Source organism: Melanerpes formicivorus, unplaced genomic scaffold (assembly GCF_026170545.1).
Source record: "Melanerpes formicivorus ecotype bairdi unplaced genomic scaffold, bMelFor1.0.p_v2 SCAF_71, whole genome shotgun sequence".
Classification (NCBI taxonomy): Eukaryota; Metazoa; Chordata; class Aves; order Piciformes; family Picidae; genus Melanerpes; species Melanerpes formicivorus.
The window spans coordinates 3,190,893-3,211,650 of NW_027142423.1; the positions used below are offsets into that span (position 1 = coordinate 3,190,893).

General features: G+C 40.3%; 1 protein-coding gene across 14 annotated transcripts in view; it reads left to right on the forward strand.

Moving 5' to 3' along the window:
- The window catches only part of TRPS1 (transcriptional repressor GATA binding 1), a 211,719-nt gene that overhangs the window by 41,168 nt on the left and 149,793 nt on the right, over positions 1-20,758 (forward strand). For 13 of the 14 annotated variants that reach the window (XM_068163241.1, XM_068163248.1, XM_068163251.1 and 10 more), the window contains 2 exons: positions 1,536-2,464; positions 15,222-16,351. In XM_068163241.1, the coding sequence (XP_068019342.1) occupies positions 1,536-2,464; positions 15,222-16,351 (2,059 nt within the window). The remainder of the gene's footprint in view (positions 1-1,535; positions 2,465-15,221; positions 16,352-20,758) is intronic. The other variant, XM_068163254.1, reaches the window with a different exon arrangement.

The following is a 20,758-nucleotide window of genomic DNA, read 5'->3' on the forward strand; positions in this document are numbered from 1 at the left end:
GTTATCTGTCTTTTTCAACATAACATACAATGCCCTTTCATGTGGAGCAGATGTAAATAAGAGGATGTACAGATGCCTGTTCTTTTTTCTAACCTCTATCTTCAGTTATAATTCTCAAAATTTTGAGTGTCATTTGGAGAGCATCATTGCTGCTCCCAGAATCACCAGGTGGCCATCCCTTCACAGAGCAATCTTCAGTGCCTCCATAGGCACCCAGCCATGAGTGATTTGGAAGCGGGGGCTCAGGCTTGAGTCTGCAGCTCACATCTCATGTGTGGTACTGCAGGCTGCTGCCACCAGACAACACACAATTTGGCAAAGAGGAGTATCCAGCGTTGTATACAGTGTTGGCAAAGATAAGAGCACAGAAAATGTAGCACATCTGTCTTCTGCCCATAGTTAGCATGTGAATACAAATGGATCAAACCAGCTGGTGATGAATATGAAATCCAGAACCATGCAGTGGAGAAGATTTTCTCATATTTAAGTAGACTAGGGAAGGCGCAGATACATTAGTGGATGAGGAATTTGGCTTGGTACCTGCGTAGTCTGGTGTCTTCTTCCATAGTCTCCCCTGTTCAGCTATCTGCTGACTCACTGCTGGCAGCTCCTTCTTTCTCTCTGACACTTAGAGCTTCCTGTCTCAGCTTTCTCAAATGTATCCTGGAAGTGTACTTCTGGATTTAGCAATAGTGGCTATGCAAGGAGGGCTGAGCAGAGGAAGGTGCAGCTGTTTAGATCCATGTGGATTCCAGGTGTTCAGAATAGATCCCAACTCAGCCACACAGCAATGTCCAATGTCTGAATCCAGGCCTGTAAAATTTTATTGACAATGCGTTTCCTAATAAAGTTAGTTTCCCTTTGTTTGGCAAATAGAACTAATTGCATGAATAATGGACTGTGGGGCTGGGCTCTAGAATGTCTATATAATCCTGTTTGAAGTTTATGGGCAGTAGGATGGGGAGCTTCTGCTATAGAGAAATTGATACCTGCTTAGGAAAAAGACTTTCTCTGAAATCTCAAGTTACTTATTCTCTTAAATCTGTTTCCTTCCTAATAAGTTGTTTAAGTTCTTCTGATTTTAGGTGTACTTTTGTAAAGCTACATTATATGTAGCTGTACAGTGTATGCATATTAGACTGCAAGAGCTTATTTCTTCCTTCTTTTTCTTTTCTTTTATTTTTTTCCCTTAATGATTTTAAATGAAGCATTCATTTGAAATTATTTCTGCCAGGCCATTATCTTCTGAAAAGACAATGAAACCTGTAATTCACTCACTCTGATGGCAATGTTTTTGTAGGCTTTATAGTTCTTTTAGTTAAGTTCAGTCTCACTGGCATGATTCTTTACTTTTTCTTTGTGGAAAAAACTGATTGACAAAGAATGTTCTGAAAAGTTGATGTATTTATATAGTTCAGAATGCTTTAACAAGTGCCAGGTTTATAATCTGTTCTATATCTTGAATAATTCTATAGGGTTTTTTTTTGCTTTTTTGTCTTTTTTTTTTTTTTCTTTCTGTCTTTTTTTTGTGGTAGATATGGTCCGGAAAAAGAACCCCCCTCTAAGAAACGTTGCTAGTGAAGGTGAGGTACAGACCATTGAGTCTACAGGTACTGAAAGTGAAGAGTCTGGAAGGAAAAAGGAATTTTCCACAGAGCAGATGCAAGAAAATACTGACCAGGGTGATGCAGCAGAGTTAAATAACAAGGAGGAACTTTGCACGCATGTCCAAGAGCCATCTTCCAGCACTAAAAAGGACTTGAAAAGCTCAGTGCTGAGTGAAAAGGCTGGCTTCAATTATGAAAGCCACAATAAGGGAGGAAATGTTCCATCCTTCCCTCATGATGAGGTGACAGACAGAAATATGCTGGCTTTCTCATCTCCAGCTGTTGGGGGAATCTGTGAGCCCTTGAAGTCTCCTCAAAAATCAGATGCAGATGACACCCAAGATGTGGTCTGTACCCCGTCAGGAGATGCAGCGGAGACAAATGAGGAGCATCAGATGTCGCCAAAAGCTTCAGATGAAACAGTGCAAGTGCAAAGTGGTCAAACTGATGGCCAAGGCTCAAGCCCAGTCCCCATGGCCTCAAAAAACCCACAAGTGCCTTCAGATGGGGGTTTAAGGCTGAACAAATCTAAAGCAGATTTGTTGGTAAATGATAACCCAGATACGGCGCCTCTGTCTCCAGAGCTTCAGGACTTCAAATGCAACATCTGTGGATACGGTTACTATGGGAACGACCCCACAGATCTCATCAAACACTTCCGCAAGTACCACCTAGGACTGCACAACCGCACCAGGCAGGATGCTGAGCTCGACACTAAAATTTTGGCTCTCCACAACATGGTGCAATTCAGCCACTCCAAAGACTTCCAGAAAGTCAACCGCACTGTGCTTTCAGGGGTGCTGCAGGACATCAATTCCCAGAGGCCTGTCTTATTAAATGGGACTTACGATGTGCAGGTTTGTATTTTCCCAGCCTCCCCGCTTCTGCTGACTACTTTCTCAACTGCAAAGTCACTTATTTGCAAAGCCTCTCCTACCAGGTGATAAGTGTATTTCATAAAGCTGCCTTAAGCCTGAAGAGCCATTTTGGTCTGGTTTAGCTAGTTTTTTTGCAGGTCTGCTGAGCTTCTTGTACAGTAGAGGAGTAGTTGGCTTTTTCACCAATGATATTTCCATATGTGATTTAGCCTTTGTGGTAATCAATAGCAAAAGATCTTATTCAGCAAATGGGAAAATTGCTGAACTGGTAATCATATCTGAAGGATTTGCTGTCAAGGAAAGAAAAGAGCAAATAATAATGAAAAATAGCAACCAGCTAGACAAAAGACAGCAGCTGGAAATTAAAAATGTAATCCTAAATTATCAGCTGCTGGGAGTAAAGATTTGGCTTATTGATTCTTTATTAAGATAAAATAAATGGCAAGTCTTGGCAACTCCAAAGTTATCTAGTGCCAGAAAAACAGGATACACAATGGGTATTTAAAACATTTCAAAAAGTAACAGTAATCCTTCATGTTAGTGAGCCTGCAAGGAAAGCACTATTGCCTCAGTCAGTTTCTCATCTTGTTGGAGCGGGGAAAAAAAACTACTGGGGGAAAAAAAAAAGTTAGTTTCACTGTGAAAGAGTGGATCGAGAAGGTTTTTCGTGGAGAGTGTGTTGGTTTCTTATGAGCTATGTTTTTTTTAAGTTGCTGCTTTAAATAAAGAAATCCCCTAATGAAGGAGCTGAGAGTTGCAGTAGGGTATCTCAGTATTCCAGGATATAAAAATTCATATTTTAATTAAAAAGAAGTATCCCCACAAGTAAGAAAATTTGCAGACAAAACAAGCTCAGGTATCCATCCAATTTCAAGTGTATGTTTGCATATGTGATGTCCAGCCCAGTAGTAATCGCCAGACAAACCTCCAAGGTACCTTCAAAAGGCAGAAGGTGGAGAATACTTAATAATGCTTGCAGAGACTGTATCTATAGGAATGAAACTTTGCAAAACAAGTTAAGATGGCTAACATCTTACTCCAAGTAGATGTTCTTTGTGGAGCAGCAAATCAAACTAAGCTTGTTACTATGCAGAAAAGCTGCAATCTTTGAACTGCTGCCTTATTAAAAGATCACTTCACTGTCTTGTGTCAGACACTCTCTACTGTCAAACTGTGATTAGAAAGCAAATACATGATTTAGTTAGAAGAGGTTAGAAGTGAATAATACCAGAATGTGAAATGATGGCTTATAATTAGCACATAGTATGATGTTAATACCTGGATTTCCTGCTATAGTTTCAGTTTGCTGACTCCAGGGACAGCATCTTAGAGCAACTGATCCATGCTGTCAGGAAGACATTCAAACTGGAACAGTTCAGGCATACAGTATAGAGGAATTTGAATTTTTAAACACACTTTCATTTCCTCCAAACAATTGTTTCGTTAGCTCCTTAGTTATTTATAGGAAAGTTTATGCTTGATTAGAATGAGCTGGACACTTTTCCTATGCAGTGCTTTCAGAAATAAAACAGATGTGTGAGCTATCTCAGTTTGAACTGATAGAAGTAGAAATAAAACAGCTGAACCTAGACTATACTTGTCTAGTAAACCCTGGCAGTAAGATACAGCAGGGGAGACAAAAAGCGGTAGGAAACAGCCCATAGATAATCTCCTTAAGATCAGTCTTTTCTCAGACGAAAAACATTTTCCAAAATAGAACAGACAGCCTATACAATGTTGGCAATTTATTTTAGAGAAAGGGAAAAAAAAAAAAAATTGGATCTGGAAACATAATTTTTAAGAGTGCTAATTTTCCCTGCCCGATATGGGAAGAGAAGATTAAACAAGCTTTAGTGGCAAGCGCCATACTTCATCACTTGCACATGCACCAGATGTTGATCCAGAACATGTCAGAAGATAAGTAGCTGATTAATATTTTTATGCTTTCTTCTCCCCCACTCCCGATACAGAGCAGCTTTGTGAGATTCATAAACACAGTAACAGAACATCTGAAAATCCCCTTTTCACCCACACATGTTTATATTACTATGATGTCCATTTTGGAGGGGATTTTTCTCAGGCATCTGAACTGCTGGCGTCTCCTGCTGCAACAAGGGATTGTATCGATTGGAGCTCTGGTTAAAAATGGGTTCAGTCAAACTGCAGTGTAAAGCCAAGAGGGAACTGAACCTGAATAATTGGTTCAACTAAACAATATTATTTGTATAGGTACTGGGCTAAAGGAAAATAATCCCTTTGTAATTAACTTGAAATAGTAGCGGACGGGGCTCAAGGTCTGATTTATTGATCCCCTTGTACTTAACAAACTGTTCTGTTGTAGCTGAGGTGGAAGTTATCGATGGATTTATGGTCTCAGGCCAGGGAGCTAGGCACAGAACCCAGAGGATGAAGATCACTGACTTTGATCTGGCTCACAGTGTATAAAGATTTGTGGTAGTGAGGGGGGCGGTGAGCTCTGCAGTTTGCATTCATAACAAAAACCAGTGGAAAATGCAGAAACAAACAGTATCTCCTATCTGCAGACGTGTAGGGATGTGGTCCCTTTGCCAAGGACTTGGAAGAAAGAAATCAAATACATATAATGCTTATACCACAGAAGTAAAGTTTGTCCAACAAAACTTAACCTCCCATCCCAAACCAGAAAAAGTCACACCCTCAAACTTAAACCCATGGGTTGGTTTTTTTTGTTTATTGGTTGTTTTGTTGGTTGGGTTAGGTTTTGTCTTTAATGCAGCCAGCAGTACAGTAGGGATACACATTTGGCTTTGCATCCAGGTACACAGATGTTGGGACTGTGTAGTACCTAAAGAGGATTTGGCTGGGAACTATGTAAATAATCCAAGCTCTCTGGCCTTACTACAGTGTAGATTTTTATTTGATTTGAGTATTTAATCCAGTGAGATTCCTTTGTCCTCTTTGACAATGTTACTTAGTTTTGAAAATATCCTGTACTCTCTGTTCTTATTTTCTTCCTCAGAGGTTTTTATTTCATTGAGTTACAATAAATTTCATAGGATTGGGCGGAATCACTGAGCTGTTGCTGGGAGATTAACTTTGTTGCCAGTACAGGTTTGAGAAAACATTTGCTAGCTCATCCCTGAATTGCCAGAGAATGTGTTTATCAGCTTTACTACTTTTATCAGAAGAATATTTGAAGTGAGTTCAATAGATCAGCTTTTGCTGATAGCCCACATTATTTTTTCCATACATGCAGTTAGCTGATCAATTGCTGTAGGCAGCCTTCTCTCTAAGATATGTTAGCCTGTGTATGGCTTTGTGAACGTAGCTAAAGCAGTGGGCTTTAGTGTGGATATGGAAATTTCACTTAAGGTAAAATTCAGGTGACTGAATTAACACCTATAATGCTGACAAACTTTGCTTTGCTGCTTTATGATTAAGTCTCCTTCTGTGTTTGATCTAATGACTAATATATATGGAAAGGTCTGGAGACATGCAAGTTGCAGGCAAGTAGTCAGGAGTCTTGTTTTCCATCCCCAGATTTTTTTATGAGTAGTAAGTGGGAGAGCTTCAACAGAAGGGTTGGAGAGTGCTGTCTTCCACATAGCAGCTTATAGCCAAGGGTGGTAGTGAGGTAGAAGAAGCAGGCTTGGATCCCCTCTCACAGAGCAAGGAAAGGAGCCTACTTTTCCTGTTTCCTGAACAAGTGTTCAAGCCATTAGGCTATTGAATAAAAGGGAGCATGACCCCATTTCCTGATGCATTTTAAAAGAAAACAGTGTCCCTCAAAGAAAGGACAGAAATGTCTGCATTCAGGTTTCAGATGGCACGTCTCAGGGGAGAAGAGTATTCATGCAACCAGGAATAAAGACATACTGCAGTGCTCAGCAGTTGTTTTGGTTGAGTCCAGGCAGTTTCACATTGTGTGTGCCACCTTTGAGGAGCTTCCTGCTCAGCATGGCTGTGGTTCTGGAGCAGACCTGCCTCCTCTTATAGTGAGCCATTAAAGACATTCAAACTCCTTTCTGAAAGTACTAAAATTGATTTTTTAAAATGATTTTTTTTATTTAATACAACCCTCTCATTTTGATTTCCCCCCCATGGTTCTAGGCATTAGACTGCCATATAAGAGAAGACAAATCTCTGAAAAGCCATAGACTGATAAGAGACATCCAGAAGTTTCTTGACTGTATTTTGTGAATTTGGGGGATATATATTAAAAAAATAAGAAAGTATTACATTGTCTAACTATGCTGCAGACTAATGAAAGATAGGTTATGAATCCAGTATACTAAGAGTTGTCCTATACCACTCAGCCTAATTCAGTGTTGCATATGAACAACTTTTCCAGGATGTTCACAGCATCTAAGAGCACTTGTGGATGTCCAGCTACCAGGCTGCACTGTGCCTTAAGAAGTGACAGAAGTGCCCACACATGCAGTGTGTGTAAAGTTCTTCCTTTTGTTTCCTTTATAAATCAGTGCTCTATGTGCTGACACAGATTTATGCACATGTGTTTTTTGGTGGTCTGGATTGCAATATATCAAATCTGTCAGCTTTTCTGTTCTCATGTTAGAAGTGTGTGACTAGTATAAAGTCTGGTCTAACTAGGATTCATCTGAATGAGAACCAGTGGTTTTATTAGAAGCTTCTGCTTTTTATCCTTCACTCCTATATTAGCAATTTGATTGAATATAAAGCTGTGAAGGTAAAACTTAGAAAATATAATGCAGGGAGTCAGTAAGGGTACAGATGCAATCAATGTTGCTTCTCATGCTAAACGTTTTCCTCTACATTTTTGGTGGTTTTGGCAAAGGAACTCCTGCAGATACTGTGAAAATCTAGACTGGAGGCATAAACAAGTACAGCATTTACTTTTGTATTAGTAACAAATGAAGCCTTCTTAAAGTTCAACTTTGTCATCAAGTGGGCTTCCTACAAGGTAAGATGGGGACCTAACTAGATACCAGTAAATGAAAACATGTATGTGAATGAATTCCGGATTCCTCACATACTTAGACGAATGGATTGAAATGTTACGCTATTGGGTCTTACTGGCTTTATCTGAACTGTCCATAGAAGAGGAATTACATCTAAATAAACTGTCTAACTATTCCTGGCTATGATGTCTCCTGATCTCAAACTAGATTGAGCTGTGCTGGATCTTGAGGGGTGTACTAGAACAGAAGTTGCATGAAACTATGATGTCCCAGAAGGCCAATTAATCTGTCAGCTGCTTTGTTGACTTTCCCTGAGGTCCCTGCTTAAACTGAAGGCTGTTAGGCTATCTTGGGTGTTGCATCTCCATGTGTGCGTACCTGTTTATTTTGACTCTTATTTCTGGGTCACAGTCAGGCCTGGAAACTGCCTGCAATTCTGAGGCAGTCACTGCTTGTGAATAAAAGCATCAGATAGCTCTTTTAAACCACAGATATGAAACAGAAATGGTGGCAGGTGGAGATATTGGTAGTGGTATACATACCTCCATCTGCATATTCATACATATATGTGCTGCTTTTTTCTTATATATATTTATATGTATGTTATATATATACATACACATGTGCATATATTATGTTGAAAAAGCACTTGTGGCCTTATAGGCATCTGAATTCTATATTGACTAGGTCATAACTAGTGATTTATATTGTTACTTGAAGTTCTTTAAAAGATTTCTGTGGAGATATTAGCAAGCTTGCCATTCAGAATGACATGCAGTGATTTAGAGCATGTGAGCTGCTAAACAGTAAGTTCCTGGGAACATTCACTTGCTCTGTGACAGAAATGAGAAGTAGACTACCTTCGTATCTGAGCATTCATAGGGGCAGTTTGTGATGTATATTCATAGCCTTCAAGGCAAAGTTGTTCATGTGTTAATATTCCTCATCTTTATGCCAGGAATATTCCTGGTAATGTTTGAAGAGAGTTTAATGAAGAAAGTTGGTGATACTAGTAATAGGCACTGATAATTTTAAAGATACAAGCTGCTAACCTAGCCCACAGAAATGGTGGGAGCTTGCTGGGGAAAAAGGAAAGCAGCTAGGTTTTCTTCTGGTGTAAATCAGCACAAGTTTGCCTCGTAGCTATGAGGCTATGAGTTTACAGTAGCCATGGAACTGTCTGGTAATTCTATCTATACAGAGAGAGAGGGGAAGGGATGATGCTTCTTTTAGGTGCTAGATATTAGTCTACTAGCATTACCTGGCACAGAAAGTCTTGATTCTGTGTTGCTTACTTTTGTTGGTTTTGCACATCTGGTCTCCTGACCTTCCTTTAAATCCTGTTATTATTCTGTCACAGTTCTTCTTTTAAAAATAGCTTTTAAACTCTAATGTAAAAAAAAAAGCCATGCTGGCTTCAGTGGCAACAGAATAAATCTTGAGAAGTTTGCACTCATCATGAATTAATGCAGCCCAATGGTTTGCTTTCTTGTTTTGATAAGTGCAAATTGGCCAGAAAGCTGGGAGTTTTCCCCGAGTCTTTGCCTCACTTATGCAACATGGTTATGTCTACCTATCACAGTGCAATAAATAGTTTTAAGAGTACACTGAAGAGTCTTCTGGTTTTACATGAGGAGAGAGAGTGAATGAGAGGGAGTGAGTTCTCCGTAGAGAAGGTTAAAGAACTGGGTGGTGTTACACAAACTTGCACAAAAGCCAAGAATCTGTTCTGGCCTGCACAACATGAAGAACTTCATAAATGTGGGATGGTTAAAATGTTCTGGATGTTATATTGCACAAAGCATATGAATAAACAGGAGCATTAGAAAATATTTTAGGATTAGAAGATTAAGAATAATTGGCAAAGGCAGACTGGATGGCTCAGGAGATTGGTAAGAGATCTGGAGCCTTTCACCTCCTGATTAGCCAAAGATGTAACCCAGGTAATAAAAAAAAAAAAGAAAAGAAAGAATACTGTTAATGTTTGATGTTCCTATGCAAATGTTTGGTCTAGTTTCTAATCAGTAGTTGCAGAATAAGCCAGAGGTGAAAGACAGCTTTACCCTGTGTGTGTAAGCCTTGTGGTTGAATCTCTTGGTGGATATAGGCCATTAGTTTCTGCTGGTAGAATTTTCTTCATGAACTGCATGATTGCAAGAGTTGGCAGACTGTCTTCCATGGTAGTTTTAGTTTTTGGTAAGCAGTATGTGTAACCTACTTCAGCATAGTAACTTCGAAAAGGAGGTGGGGGAATAGGGTAGGGGTAATACTTGCATCAAGGGCAGATTAAATGTCAATGACGCATTTAAAACCCCTGAAAATACCTCTCCTTACTCATGTCCACCTATTCAAATGAAATAATTATTTTCAATCTGACTAATTAAGATAATACAGACATAACTGTTGGAAACATACAGTGCAATTACACAGTTTTGTTGAAGTACTTGGCAACATGCTTTAGAGAGTACATTTTTTCATAGTTTCATAGTTTCATAGTTTCATTCAGGGTTGGAAGGGACCACATGGATCATCTAGTTCCAACCCCCCTGCAGGGACACCCCACACTAGATCAGGCTGGACAGAGCCTCATCCAGCCTGCTCTTAAACACCTCCAGGGACGGGGCCTCGACCACCTCCCTGGACAACACATTCCAGGGTTTCACCACTCTCATGGTGAAGAACCTCCTCCTCACATCTAGCCTGAATCTCCCCACCTCCAGCTTCATTCCATTCCCCCTAGTCCTATCACTACCTGAGATCCTGAGAAGTCCTTCCCCAGCCTTCCTGTAGGCCCCCTTCAGATACTGGAAGGCCACAATTAGGTCACCTCGGAGCCTTCTCTTCTGCAGACTGAACAGCCCCAACTCCTTCAGTCTGTCCTCATAGGAGAGGTGCTCCAGCCCTCTGATCATCCTTGTAGCCCTTCTCTGGACACGTTCCAGCACCTCCACATCCCTCTTGTAATAGGGGCTCCAGAACTGGACACAGTACTCCAGGTGGGGTCTCACCAGGGCTGAGTAGAGGGGGAGGATCACCTCCCTCGATCTGCTAGCCACACTTCTGATGCAGCCCAGGATCTGATTGGCTTTGCGGGCTGCAAGTGCACATTGAGAGCTCATGTTGAGCTTTTTGTCCACCAGCACCCCCAAGTCTCTCTCCTCAGGGCTACTTTCCAGCCAGTCACTGCCCAGCCTGTATTTGTGCCTGGGATTGCCTCGACCCAGATGCGGGACCCTGCACTTGCATTTTGAAACATTGTCAATTACTGCGTTACCTTTTCTGGTTATTTTTGGAAATATGCATGGTGTATGAGGAGGCAGTTTAGCTGAATTATCAGGTGAACTTCAATCCTTGTGGTGAATTCTTTCCCAGTCTTCTAGATTTTGATCATTTTCCCCATTACTGAATGAATTTAATGATTAAGAGTTTGTGAGTTTTAGGAAATCTCACTGTGAAATATGTTTCAGATTAATCCCAGATTGAGACATTGCTTTGAGAAATAATTTTTGAAGAATATCAGTGCAACTGGTAATTCTGTGATGGAGAACTCATTCTAATGGCCATCTTCGTCTATACAGCATAATAATACAAACTATATTGCTGTTAATGAGGTGCTGCCAGGAGTAAGTGATAATCCCAAGGTCTCACAGGCTAGCCACAGTGAAGGAAAGAACTAAATCAGGTTTCCACAGTCTAAACAGATAACCTTGCATATTAGGTTCTCTTTAAAAACAGAAGTATGAAGATTGATTTTCTTCTGTGCTTATTGAGGGAACTGTTGATCTATAGGTGTTCTTACATTTCCAGTGCAAACTGTCCCTATACTTGTGACTTCCACTAGTTATGTCACCTAGCATTTTGAACTCCACTGCTCTAATGGAACTGCAGAAACATGGGATTGCTTTTGTCCAGTTTCTTCTTCTTTATCGTGGGGAGGAGCATCTACTTAAGAAACTATAACTCAGTGAAGGCAAAGTCAGGTTTTGCTGGGATCAGAATGAAATAGGGAATTAAACAGGAGAACCTGTCATGTCTGATACCATACAGAAATGTGAGTATTGATTGCTAGGGTGTGTGTATCTGTGTATGTGTGTGTATATATATATTCCCCTCTTCCTGGAGCAGGTAAGTGGGAGCAGGAGTTTAAGGACAATTACATAGCCAGTAAAGGGTTTACAAACCCAGCAAAGGAGTTGAGTGCCTGTACATAGAGATAAGGAATGTAACTGAAAAGTCTGAAAGTCAAGACAAGATTTGAGTGCATGAATCCAGATGGTTCTGAAAATGTGTAGACTTTTTCCACATTTGTCTGAAAGATGAAATGGCTTCAGTTTATACCTTCACTTCATGTGCTTCTGCCAAACTCTTTGTATGGAATCCAGGTTCCTCAGTTCTCTTTACCTGATGACCCCCAAGAATGCTTTCAGTAGGTTTTGTTCTGCATTCAAAATGGCTTTTGAGTGTAATATCATCAAGATCACCCTGTATTACTTTCACATACATGCTGTCCTAAGAGGACACATTATTTTAAATGGTGGCAGGGTAGTCAGGAAAATGCCAACCCAGTAATTCATAATCACATTGCAATGCTTTAAGGTAAATATGTCCCCACCTATTGCAAGAGAGAAACACAAATAGAATACTTAGTTCTATTTTATCCTCTTGTGATGCAGAGGAGGATGTATTGGCATGGGACACAAATGTGCTATGTAGGCCACTGAGAGCAGGATTCTCACAAGTTACAGAAATGATGTGATTTCCAGTCCAGTGTATAAAATACTAGTGCTAATTATATGTTTTTCCAGTGTACAGAAATAAAAGTAATTAGCAATGAGCAGCAGCTGGGATTATTGTCATTCAGTTTCTAACTGGTATGTGCAGAGTGTCTGCAAAATAGGTTTGTTATCTCCAGGTTCTGTGAATGAACAGCTGAGAGTAATGGATGTATTTACTCATTAGAGCCACTTAAAGTAAAGCATTTTGGCCAGTTTTCTGTGGATGCATAGAACAAACAGAAGTGTCTAATTAAATGAGCAAAACCAGATCACCTTGCAACTTATGTAATCATGCAGCGAGCTGCTGTTATTTTCTGTTTACTGTAATTCCATCAGTGCTTTCTTTAAATTGTCTTTCAACACCATTTACACATGGAACATTTGAAATAATGCAGTGAATGGAGACCTGAAGTGCCAGATACTGTGGAGCAGGCCCAAAGCCTGCTGTTGTCAGTGGAGCAGCTCAGCATGGTTTTGTCTCCAGTTCTTACTCTCCCCATAAAATTAATAGACTTCATAAAATGAGATATCTTCTGTATTACAGAAAGTCTATTAAAAGATCCCTCTTCTAAAGAACCTCTTCAAACCCAAATTCATAACTCGATACCAGAACTTGTGAGCCCCAGTTTAAGTGGAAACATTATTACAGCTAAGTCTCAGCTCTCTGGCTGCCTGACTCACCATTGCCTAATGAGATACGTTTCCTAAACAAACAGAAAGCAATTTTCAGTTTATTTAAGAAAAAAGTTTTAACTAGCACATGGGAATTGTGCTTTCTTTAGGAAAAAAAAAGGGAAAAAAAAAACCAAAATTGGAGGCTGAATAGCAGCAGCTCTTTATATCATGATTTAGCAACTCGTTGACTCAATTCTGATGGGAGACAAAGGATAGCATCTCATTTTCTGAGCTAAATGGCTAAAAGGCATTTATATTATATGCATTTAAAAATGTTTACATTTCATGCTCTCTGTATGTCTGAGTCTTTCCGTATGGTGTGATGCTGAATGAGCAGTGATCACATGTTTTCTTTGTGGCACAGCTGTTGAGCAGGATAAGAATAATAATCACACTATTTGCCTAATGCGTTACAACTGAATCCTGCAGAAATAGAGGAACACACTCACTGGTTGGGAGAATAGGAATCAGACCCTAAGTGGAAACTTTTATGTTCCATGTACAACATCTCTTGGGTGTAAAAATTGAGAATGTGGGCACAAGGAAACTTCCATCCATGTCCTTGATCAGAGAACCATACAGAATCACAGAATTGTCAGGTCCTCAAGGGACCTCAAGGATCATCTAGTTTCGATCCCCCTGCCATGGGCAGTGACACCCTCCACTAGATCAGGTTGCCCAGAGCCATATCCAGCCTGGGCTTAAATACATCCAGGGATGGGGCTTCCACCACCTCCCTGGGCAACGTGTTCCAGTGTCTCACCAGCCTCATGGTGAAGAACTTCTTCCTAATGTCTGATCTATATCTACCCTCCTCTAGGTTGGATCCATCCCCCCCAGTCCTATCACTACCTGACATCCTAAAAAATCCCTCCCCAACTTTCTTGTAGGCCCCCTTCAGATACTGGAAGGCCATAATAAGGTATCCTTGGAGCCTTCTCTTCTCCAAACTGTACAACCCCAGCTCTCTCAGCTTGTCCTCATAGGAGGGGTGCTTGAGCCCTCTGATCATCCTCATGGCCCTTCTCTGGACACGTTCCAGCACATCCACAGCACATCCACGTCTTTCTTGTAATAGGGGTTCCAGAAGTGGACACAGTGCTCCAGGTGAGGTCTCACAAGAGTGGTGTAGAGGGAGAGAATCACCTCTCCCAGTCTGCTGGTCACTCTTCTCTTGATGCAACCCAGGATACAGTTGGCTTGCTTTTTTTTTGATGCAGTGATGTAAACTGAGTGGTGGCAAAGGAGTGGATATCTCTGGATTTCAAGTGTAAAGAGGAATTATCTTCTGGATGCTGTACACTGTTTACTGTTTAGGAGAAAAGGCAGAGCAAAGACAATATTTTTGTTAGGAGACTGGTCTTTGGCCTTGGAACCAGTTGTAGAGGAGTGGAAAATCTTCCCCTGATATCATGGACAGGTGTGGTGCACTCCTAGGAAGGGCAGGCCTGTGTGCTATGAGAATGCAGGGCTTAATAACAAAAGCCCTGGAAGTCTTGTTTCCTTCCTGCACACCATTTTGCTCAGAGATGATGAGAACAGTTAAGTAGACCTACCTTTTTTTCTTTTTTCCCTCTAATCAGTGATGTCATGGACTTGGGTGTGGTAGGTTTCTTTGCTACATGCCACTTTTCTATTGTAGCTTTTCCATCCTTGTTTTATTAAACTGATCTCTGTGCCTGAGAGGAACAGAAGATTTCCATGAGAAATGTCTGCACTGAGTAATCTTTTGAGATTTTCAGTCATCAGCCACTATAACTGTGTTAAAAGTCATCCCAACAGATACTGTAGGAATAATCTTCGTATGCGTTGGTCATACTCTGACCCAGTGAACTGCATTTATTGCCTCAAATTTAATTTTTGTGTACTCTCATTTAGAAAGCAATTCTCTTGGGACTTGCAAGCATGAATGTGATTAAAACATGTAAGTGTATTGAAAGAAAAAGCCTGTGGGCCCTGTTCTTTTTTTTCCCACACCTGGTATAAACTCCCAACAAAGCCTCCTATCAAAGTGTTCAGGAATATGGAAATTCTATCAATGACGTGATTTAGAGATTTAGCGAAGGAAGGAATAGTCCTACCAGACATTGTTAAGATCATACTGTGTATGTGTGCCTCAATAAGTATATTTGTTACTCATATGGAGTGTATATGCAGCTATATGAAACATTTCAAAATCTTCAGCAACAAGTGCTAAATATATGAGGCTATATGCCTGCTGTCTTACTGTATGGCAAACAGGAATAATGGTGATGGCTAATGAAAGAGGCTCATGAATTAATTGCCCTCTCTTTATCTTCTTTTCCCTTCCTTGTTATTTCAGTAAATCTGCAGTGAAGCTAAAAAAAATTTATGCTTTATTCACAGGTTACTTTAGGTGGAACCTTTATTGGAATTGGGCGGAAAACTCCAGATTGCCAAGGCAACACCAAGTACTTCCGCTGCAAATTCTGCAATTTCACCTACATGGGCAACTCCTCCACTGAACTAGAGCAACACTTCTTACAGACTCACCCAAACAAAATGAAAGCAGCCCTTCCCTCCTCTGATTCTGGTAAAACTTCAGAGAAAAACTCCAATAAATCCAGTCCTACACTTCGACCATGTGATTCTGGAGACTTGGGGAAGTGGCAAGACAGAATCACTGTAAAAGCAGGAGATGATACACCAGTTGGATATTCGGTGCCCATCAAGCCAATAGATTCCTCTAGACAAAATGGTACCGATACAACCAGTTACTACTGGTGTAAATTTTGCAGTTTCAGCTGTGAATCGTCCAGCTCATTGAAACTATTAGAACATTACAGCAAACAGCATGGGGGAAGCCAGGCAGGAAGCCTTCACTCAGATCTGAATGATAAGCTTTCTAGGGGATCTGTCATTAACCAGAATGACCTAGCCAAAAATGCAGATGGGGAGCTAGTGACAAAGACAGAAAAGGGTGCAAGTGTGGCCAAAAAGAAAGACTTGACTAGCAAAGGAGCAGAGGACAGCATGGTGACAAGCTACAACTGTCAGTTCTGTGACTTTAGGTACTCAAAGAGCCATGGCCCTGACGTAATAGTGGTGGGCCCACTTCTCCGTCACTATCAGCAGCTGCACAACATTCATAAATGTACCATTAAGCACTGTCAGTTCTGTCCCCGAGGCCTCTGCAGCCCAGAAAAGCACCTTGGAGAAATTACTTACCCATTTGCTTGCAGAAAAAGTAATTGTTCCCACTGTGCTCTCTTGCTTTTGCACCTGTCTCCAGGGGTGACAGGAAGCTCTAGAGTCAAACACCAGTGCCATCAGTGCTCATTCTCCACTCCTGACGTGGACGTTCTCCTGCTCCACTATGAGAATGCACACGAAGCCCAAGCATCTGATGTCAAACCAGAAACAAACGCCCTGCCAGGGGCAGAGGGGCCGCTGACGCTCAAGGAGAACAAAGAACACTCATGTACCAAATGTGACTTTACCACCCAGGTGGAAGAAGAGATTTCCCGACACTACAGGTACAGTGAAGTTTCAAATGATCGATGATAGGAATCCAAACAAACAGCCCTCCCTTAGCTCCTTAATTAAATGTCACCATTCCCCAACCATTTGAGGAAACTAGAAATCAAAATATGAATGCATATAGATACAAATCTTTACAGCCAGAGTCCAGTCCAACATCCACTTTGTTTTGGAAAATCACCAGCTAAGTTGGTGGATTTAATTATACATTAAAACCTGTGCAAAGAAGAGAGAGATTTGGATTTATGTGCAGATGCTGCAGTTCCAGCATATTTGAGGTTTGGTCAACTATTTTCCACCCAGAATCTTTTAGGTACTATTTTAGTTTAGGCTTTTTACCAGAAAACTGGCATCTTCATTCAGCTGGGGAACACAAATGGCTTTACTTTCCAAGATAGACTATGAATCCTTTCATGCTCTGTAACAGTGCTTCAATGTACTACCTTTTTGTAGTATTTTCCATTCCCAAGTCCAGCAATGCAATAATTAGTTAAGAGCATTCCACTGCTGTTTTGGTGTTGGTTTCACACTGGGAGCAGACACTCTTTTGTCTGTTGATGTCATTCCCCAAGATCCTTTTGCAGATGCTTATTTTCGTGTTGCTGGTTTACAGTGTCATTCTATTTATTTTAAACGCTAATGTTCCTATTTGGAGGTGGATGCAGCCAGTCTCCTGACTCAGTCTGACACAATGTCATAGTGGCAGCCAACTCCCTGCTAAACCTCTTGGGTCAGTTCCTGGGCTGTTGTAAACTGGCAGTCCAGTTTACATCAGAGGAGGAGCTGGCTCTTAGGCTTTGTAAAGAGCAGCAGTTGTGTGCCGCTGCAAAAGCGATGTTAAATATTAGCAAACCATGCTGAATATGTTAATAGTTAAGGCTAATGCGTCAACAACAACGGAAAACTTGGTATCTATCTCATCTAAAAGATCTTTGCATGGAAGCCAGCTAGTATGAAGACAAAAGAAGATGCATTTTCAAAGCTAAAGCTTTGTTAAAAGCTCGAGAAACTGTGCCACGTTTAATAGATTCCAAGACATCCAAAATTAACAAAGGCAGACTGGGGCATGATACTTTAATAGAGATTAAAGCTGGGGGCATCCAAATGTTGCCCAACAGAGGGCTGCATTGGCAACGTATCAGGAGTCTATTTAAAAAATAAAAAGGAGCAGATTGCTCATCTTTAATTTGGAGCTACGGCCCATGGAGGATTCAGGTCCCAGCATGCAGTGCCCCATTTTTGATCCAAGTGGGCCTGAGGGATGTTGTGTGGATTAATTAGTTAATGTTTGTAAACTGCTTTGAAGATGAAAAGTGGTATCTAAGTTCCAAGCATTATTACAGCAGCTTTGAGCCATGCTGAAGAACTCCATAGGCAGCACTTTGTCCGCCGCTGGGGCATGGTATGATCTTTTTTTAGTGATTAAATAACTGGAAGAATGATATGGCTCCTTGACTGAAAAAAAGCACTTTTATTTTGCTGCAGCTGGTAATTTAAGTTTTAACAAGCATGCCTAGTAAAAATCTTTTTTCCCAAGGAAAGGGGAAGCCATGACTTTCAAAATTAAGTGCTAAGTCAGAGATGGGATAGCAGCAGCTTCTTCTTTGGAGGGCTCAGCACCCTGCGGCTCTGGCAGTTGTCATGGGGAACTGCCTTTTGGAAAATGAAGAGATACATTTAAGTGTTCAAATCTCAACTTGTCTAAAATTAGTCTCTTCTGTTTAAGACCCTCAAACAACCTTTTTTTCAAGTCTTCAGTCTACAACATTGTCAAGGATCCTGAGGATGTCATGTAATTAAAGTGCTGCACAGCATCCCCGTAACTGCCAACTTCTTTCACCTTTTCCTGCTCTCCCCCCTTTTTAATTTGAGTTTTGTTTCTTTTCTGCGTTTACTGCTACTGTTTCCTCCTGCTGTGCATCCTCTTTGAAATCACAGAATTTAGTTCAGTTTATGGTAAGTGCTCTGTAATGGCAAGACACCAGCAGGTTTTATTGCTTTCTATGCATAATGTAGTTTTCACTCTATCAAACTAAGACAAATGGGAAAAGAGACTTTTCAGGCATTACAGCTTTTATTTTTATTGGTATCAGTATTTTTTTAATAGAAGTTTTACATGCATTAGATATGCATTTTCTTGCCCTTTTTTGTGCTTTAGGAAGTAAAGATGCAGAATAGTTCAGATTTTAAAAAGTAGCACATCTATAAAACAGTAGTGCTAGAGAGTTACGTGACACACAGAAACACAATGTAGAATCAGCTCACATCCTAGCTCGCCTTCTCTGTGGCTTCATCATAGTTTATGTCAACAAAGGTATGCCACATGTTATGTATTTCTGATATATTTAAAATGCTACACATATGCATATATCTATAATCTGTCCATTTACAAGGAGCTGAATGGATTCTGGTGCTAAATAGAATCCTAAGCATTAATGTGGTGGCAGAAAGCGTTGTGACTTTCACATATTTGAGTTTGCTCTTCATAATCTGTGAGTATCAGAGCTGACTTCAGATGTTACTTAAGTGTTTTGGTTCATGTATTTTTTTGGTCTACATTTTTGATTATTTTCATTTTGGAGTCATATGCATGAACAGCATGCTTCATTTGTTGCCTTTTTTTTGTATACTTTTGGCTCTACATCTACAATTTCACTACACCTGCTAGCCAAAAAAATTTCTGCATCTCAATATTATTCCTTTGCAGCCATGTATTTATAACAGTATTAGGATTTGCAAAGTGGTTCCTTCCAAGTTTTCTGTCTACAAAAACATGTCCTTGTACATAACTCTCATTCAGTATTTCTTGATGTGATTATTTGAGAGCTGTTCAGTTAAATTTGAAGTTAATGAATCACATTGCACTTGAGTTTGCTTGTATTTAAACTACACTAAAATACTCTTATGCAAATAAATCTCCAGAATGTTTATTGGCCTCCATTTTCTGCTATTTCTGCTGCGACTCATTTTCCATTATACCTCTGAGGATTCAGGTACTCATGTTCATTGCAAAGCTTATTTTTTTCCCCAAAAGTGTCTGGTATTTTGGTGAGCTAAAACATGCCAACACTTGTAATTTAGATAAAAATCATACTGAGTGGGAACGTTTTGCATGTCAGATCACTTAGTCTAGAGATTATTTTCTTGCTTGCTCCAAAATAATTAATTTTTCTTTTTCTTTTCTTTCTTAAAAATGGAGGAGACTTCTTGCAAGAAGTGTGAGTTGGAGGATTTTTGTGTGCTTTTTGTTTGTTTTGTTATTGTTGCTTCTTTTGTAGTTTGCTTTTTTTCCCTTAATGTGTCTCAAAGTTAAGGGAAACCAATGCATTTTTTTAATTTTTGCAAAAAATTGGAATTTTCCATGTCAATCCTTGTTTGTCCAAACAGTCTTTGACAGAAAGCATTTGATCAGTACTAGCAGTAGTTAAAAATGCTCTGCTGAAAAAAAGCTCTAAGCTTCTTTTATAAAAAGATGGGGTGATTAATTAAACACCTGCAAAATACAAAAATAAAGCAGATTCAAATGAAATACAAACTTTGGCAATGTTTTAGAATCATTTTTCTAATAAACTATGTTTAAAATATGGAGGACAGCAGTTAATGTAGGGCTCTCTTTTGAATTAATTTTGAGCTAATTTAAAATTAATTCCTTACCTCTCAAAGATAAATGGGGTAAAGGGCAAAGAGGTGCTTTGGGCTCATGCCTCCCCAGCACCAGGGCTGGAGTCAGGAACAAGGGTGTCAGGGCTGCCCCCTCTCACTGTCAGGCAACACAAGCCAGTACAGGGTCTTAGACCTGCAGATTATGGAAATGTGGATACTACCCAGAGAAGCCAGCTGAGGGCAAAAGGGTAAATTGAGGCCCACCAGCAACTGGTTTTTCGTCAGAGCAGGAGCCTTCACTCACTGAACAATAGCAGCAGCTGTGAGGACCTTTTCCATCCTTCTGACACCTTAATTCATGGCTCTGAGCTTGTTTGCTCTTGCCAATGGCTTTTGCACTCCTTTCATCTCAGCCTTACTCTCCCCTCTGCCCGTTCTCCTCCCTTCTTTGACCCTCTGCTGAATTTTGTTGCTTGTTTTACTCACTGTGTTTCTTTTTGATTCTTTTTTTCTGCTCCTGAGTGCAGCACCCATCCCAATAGTAAACTTTCATAGTTTCATTCAGGGTTGGAAGGGACCACAAGGATCATCTAGTTCCAACCCCCCTTCTATGGGCAGGGACACCCCACACTAGATCAGGCTTATAAGCCTGTTTCTTCATGGGAGATGCTATTAATTATTATTTCCATGATTAAATTGAAAACATAAAAAAAATGGGAGTGATACATCAGCCATACCCTCATTCAGAATATTTTCTATGCCTTAAAGCCCAGGAATATCTTCTGGTAATTTAACAAAAG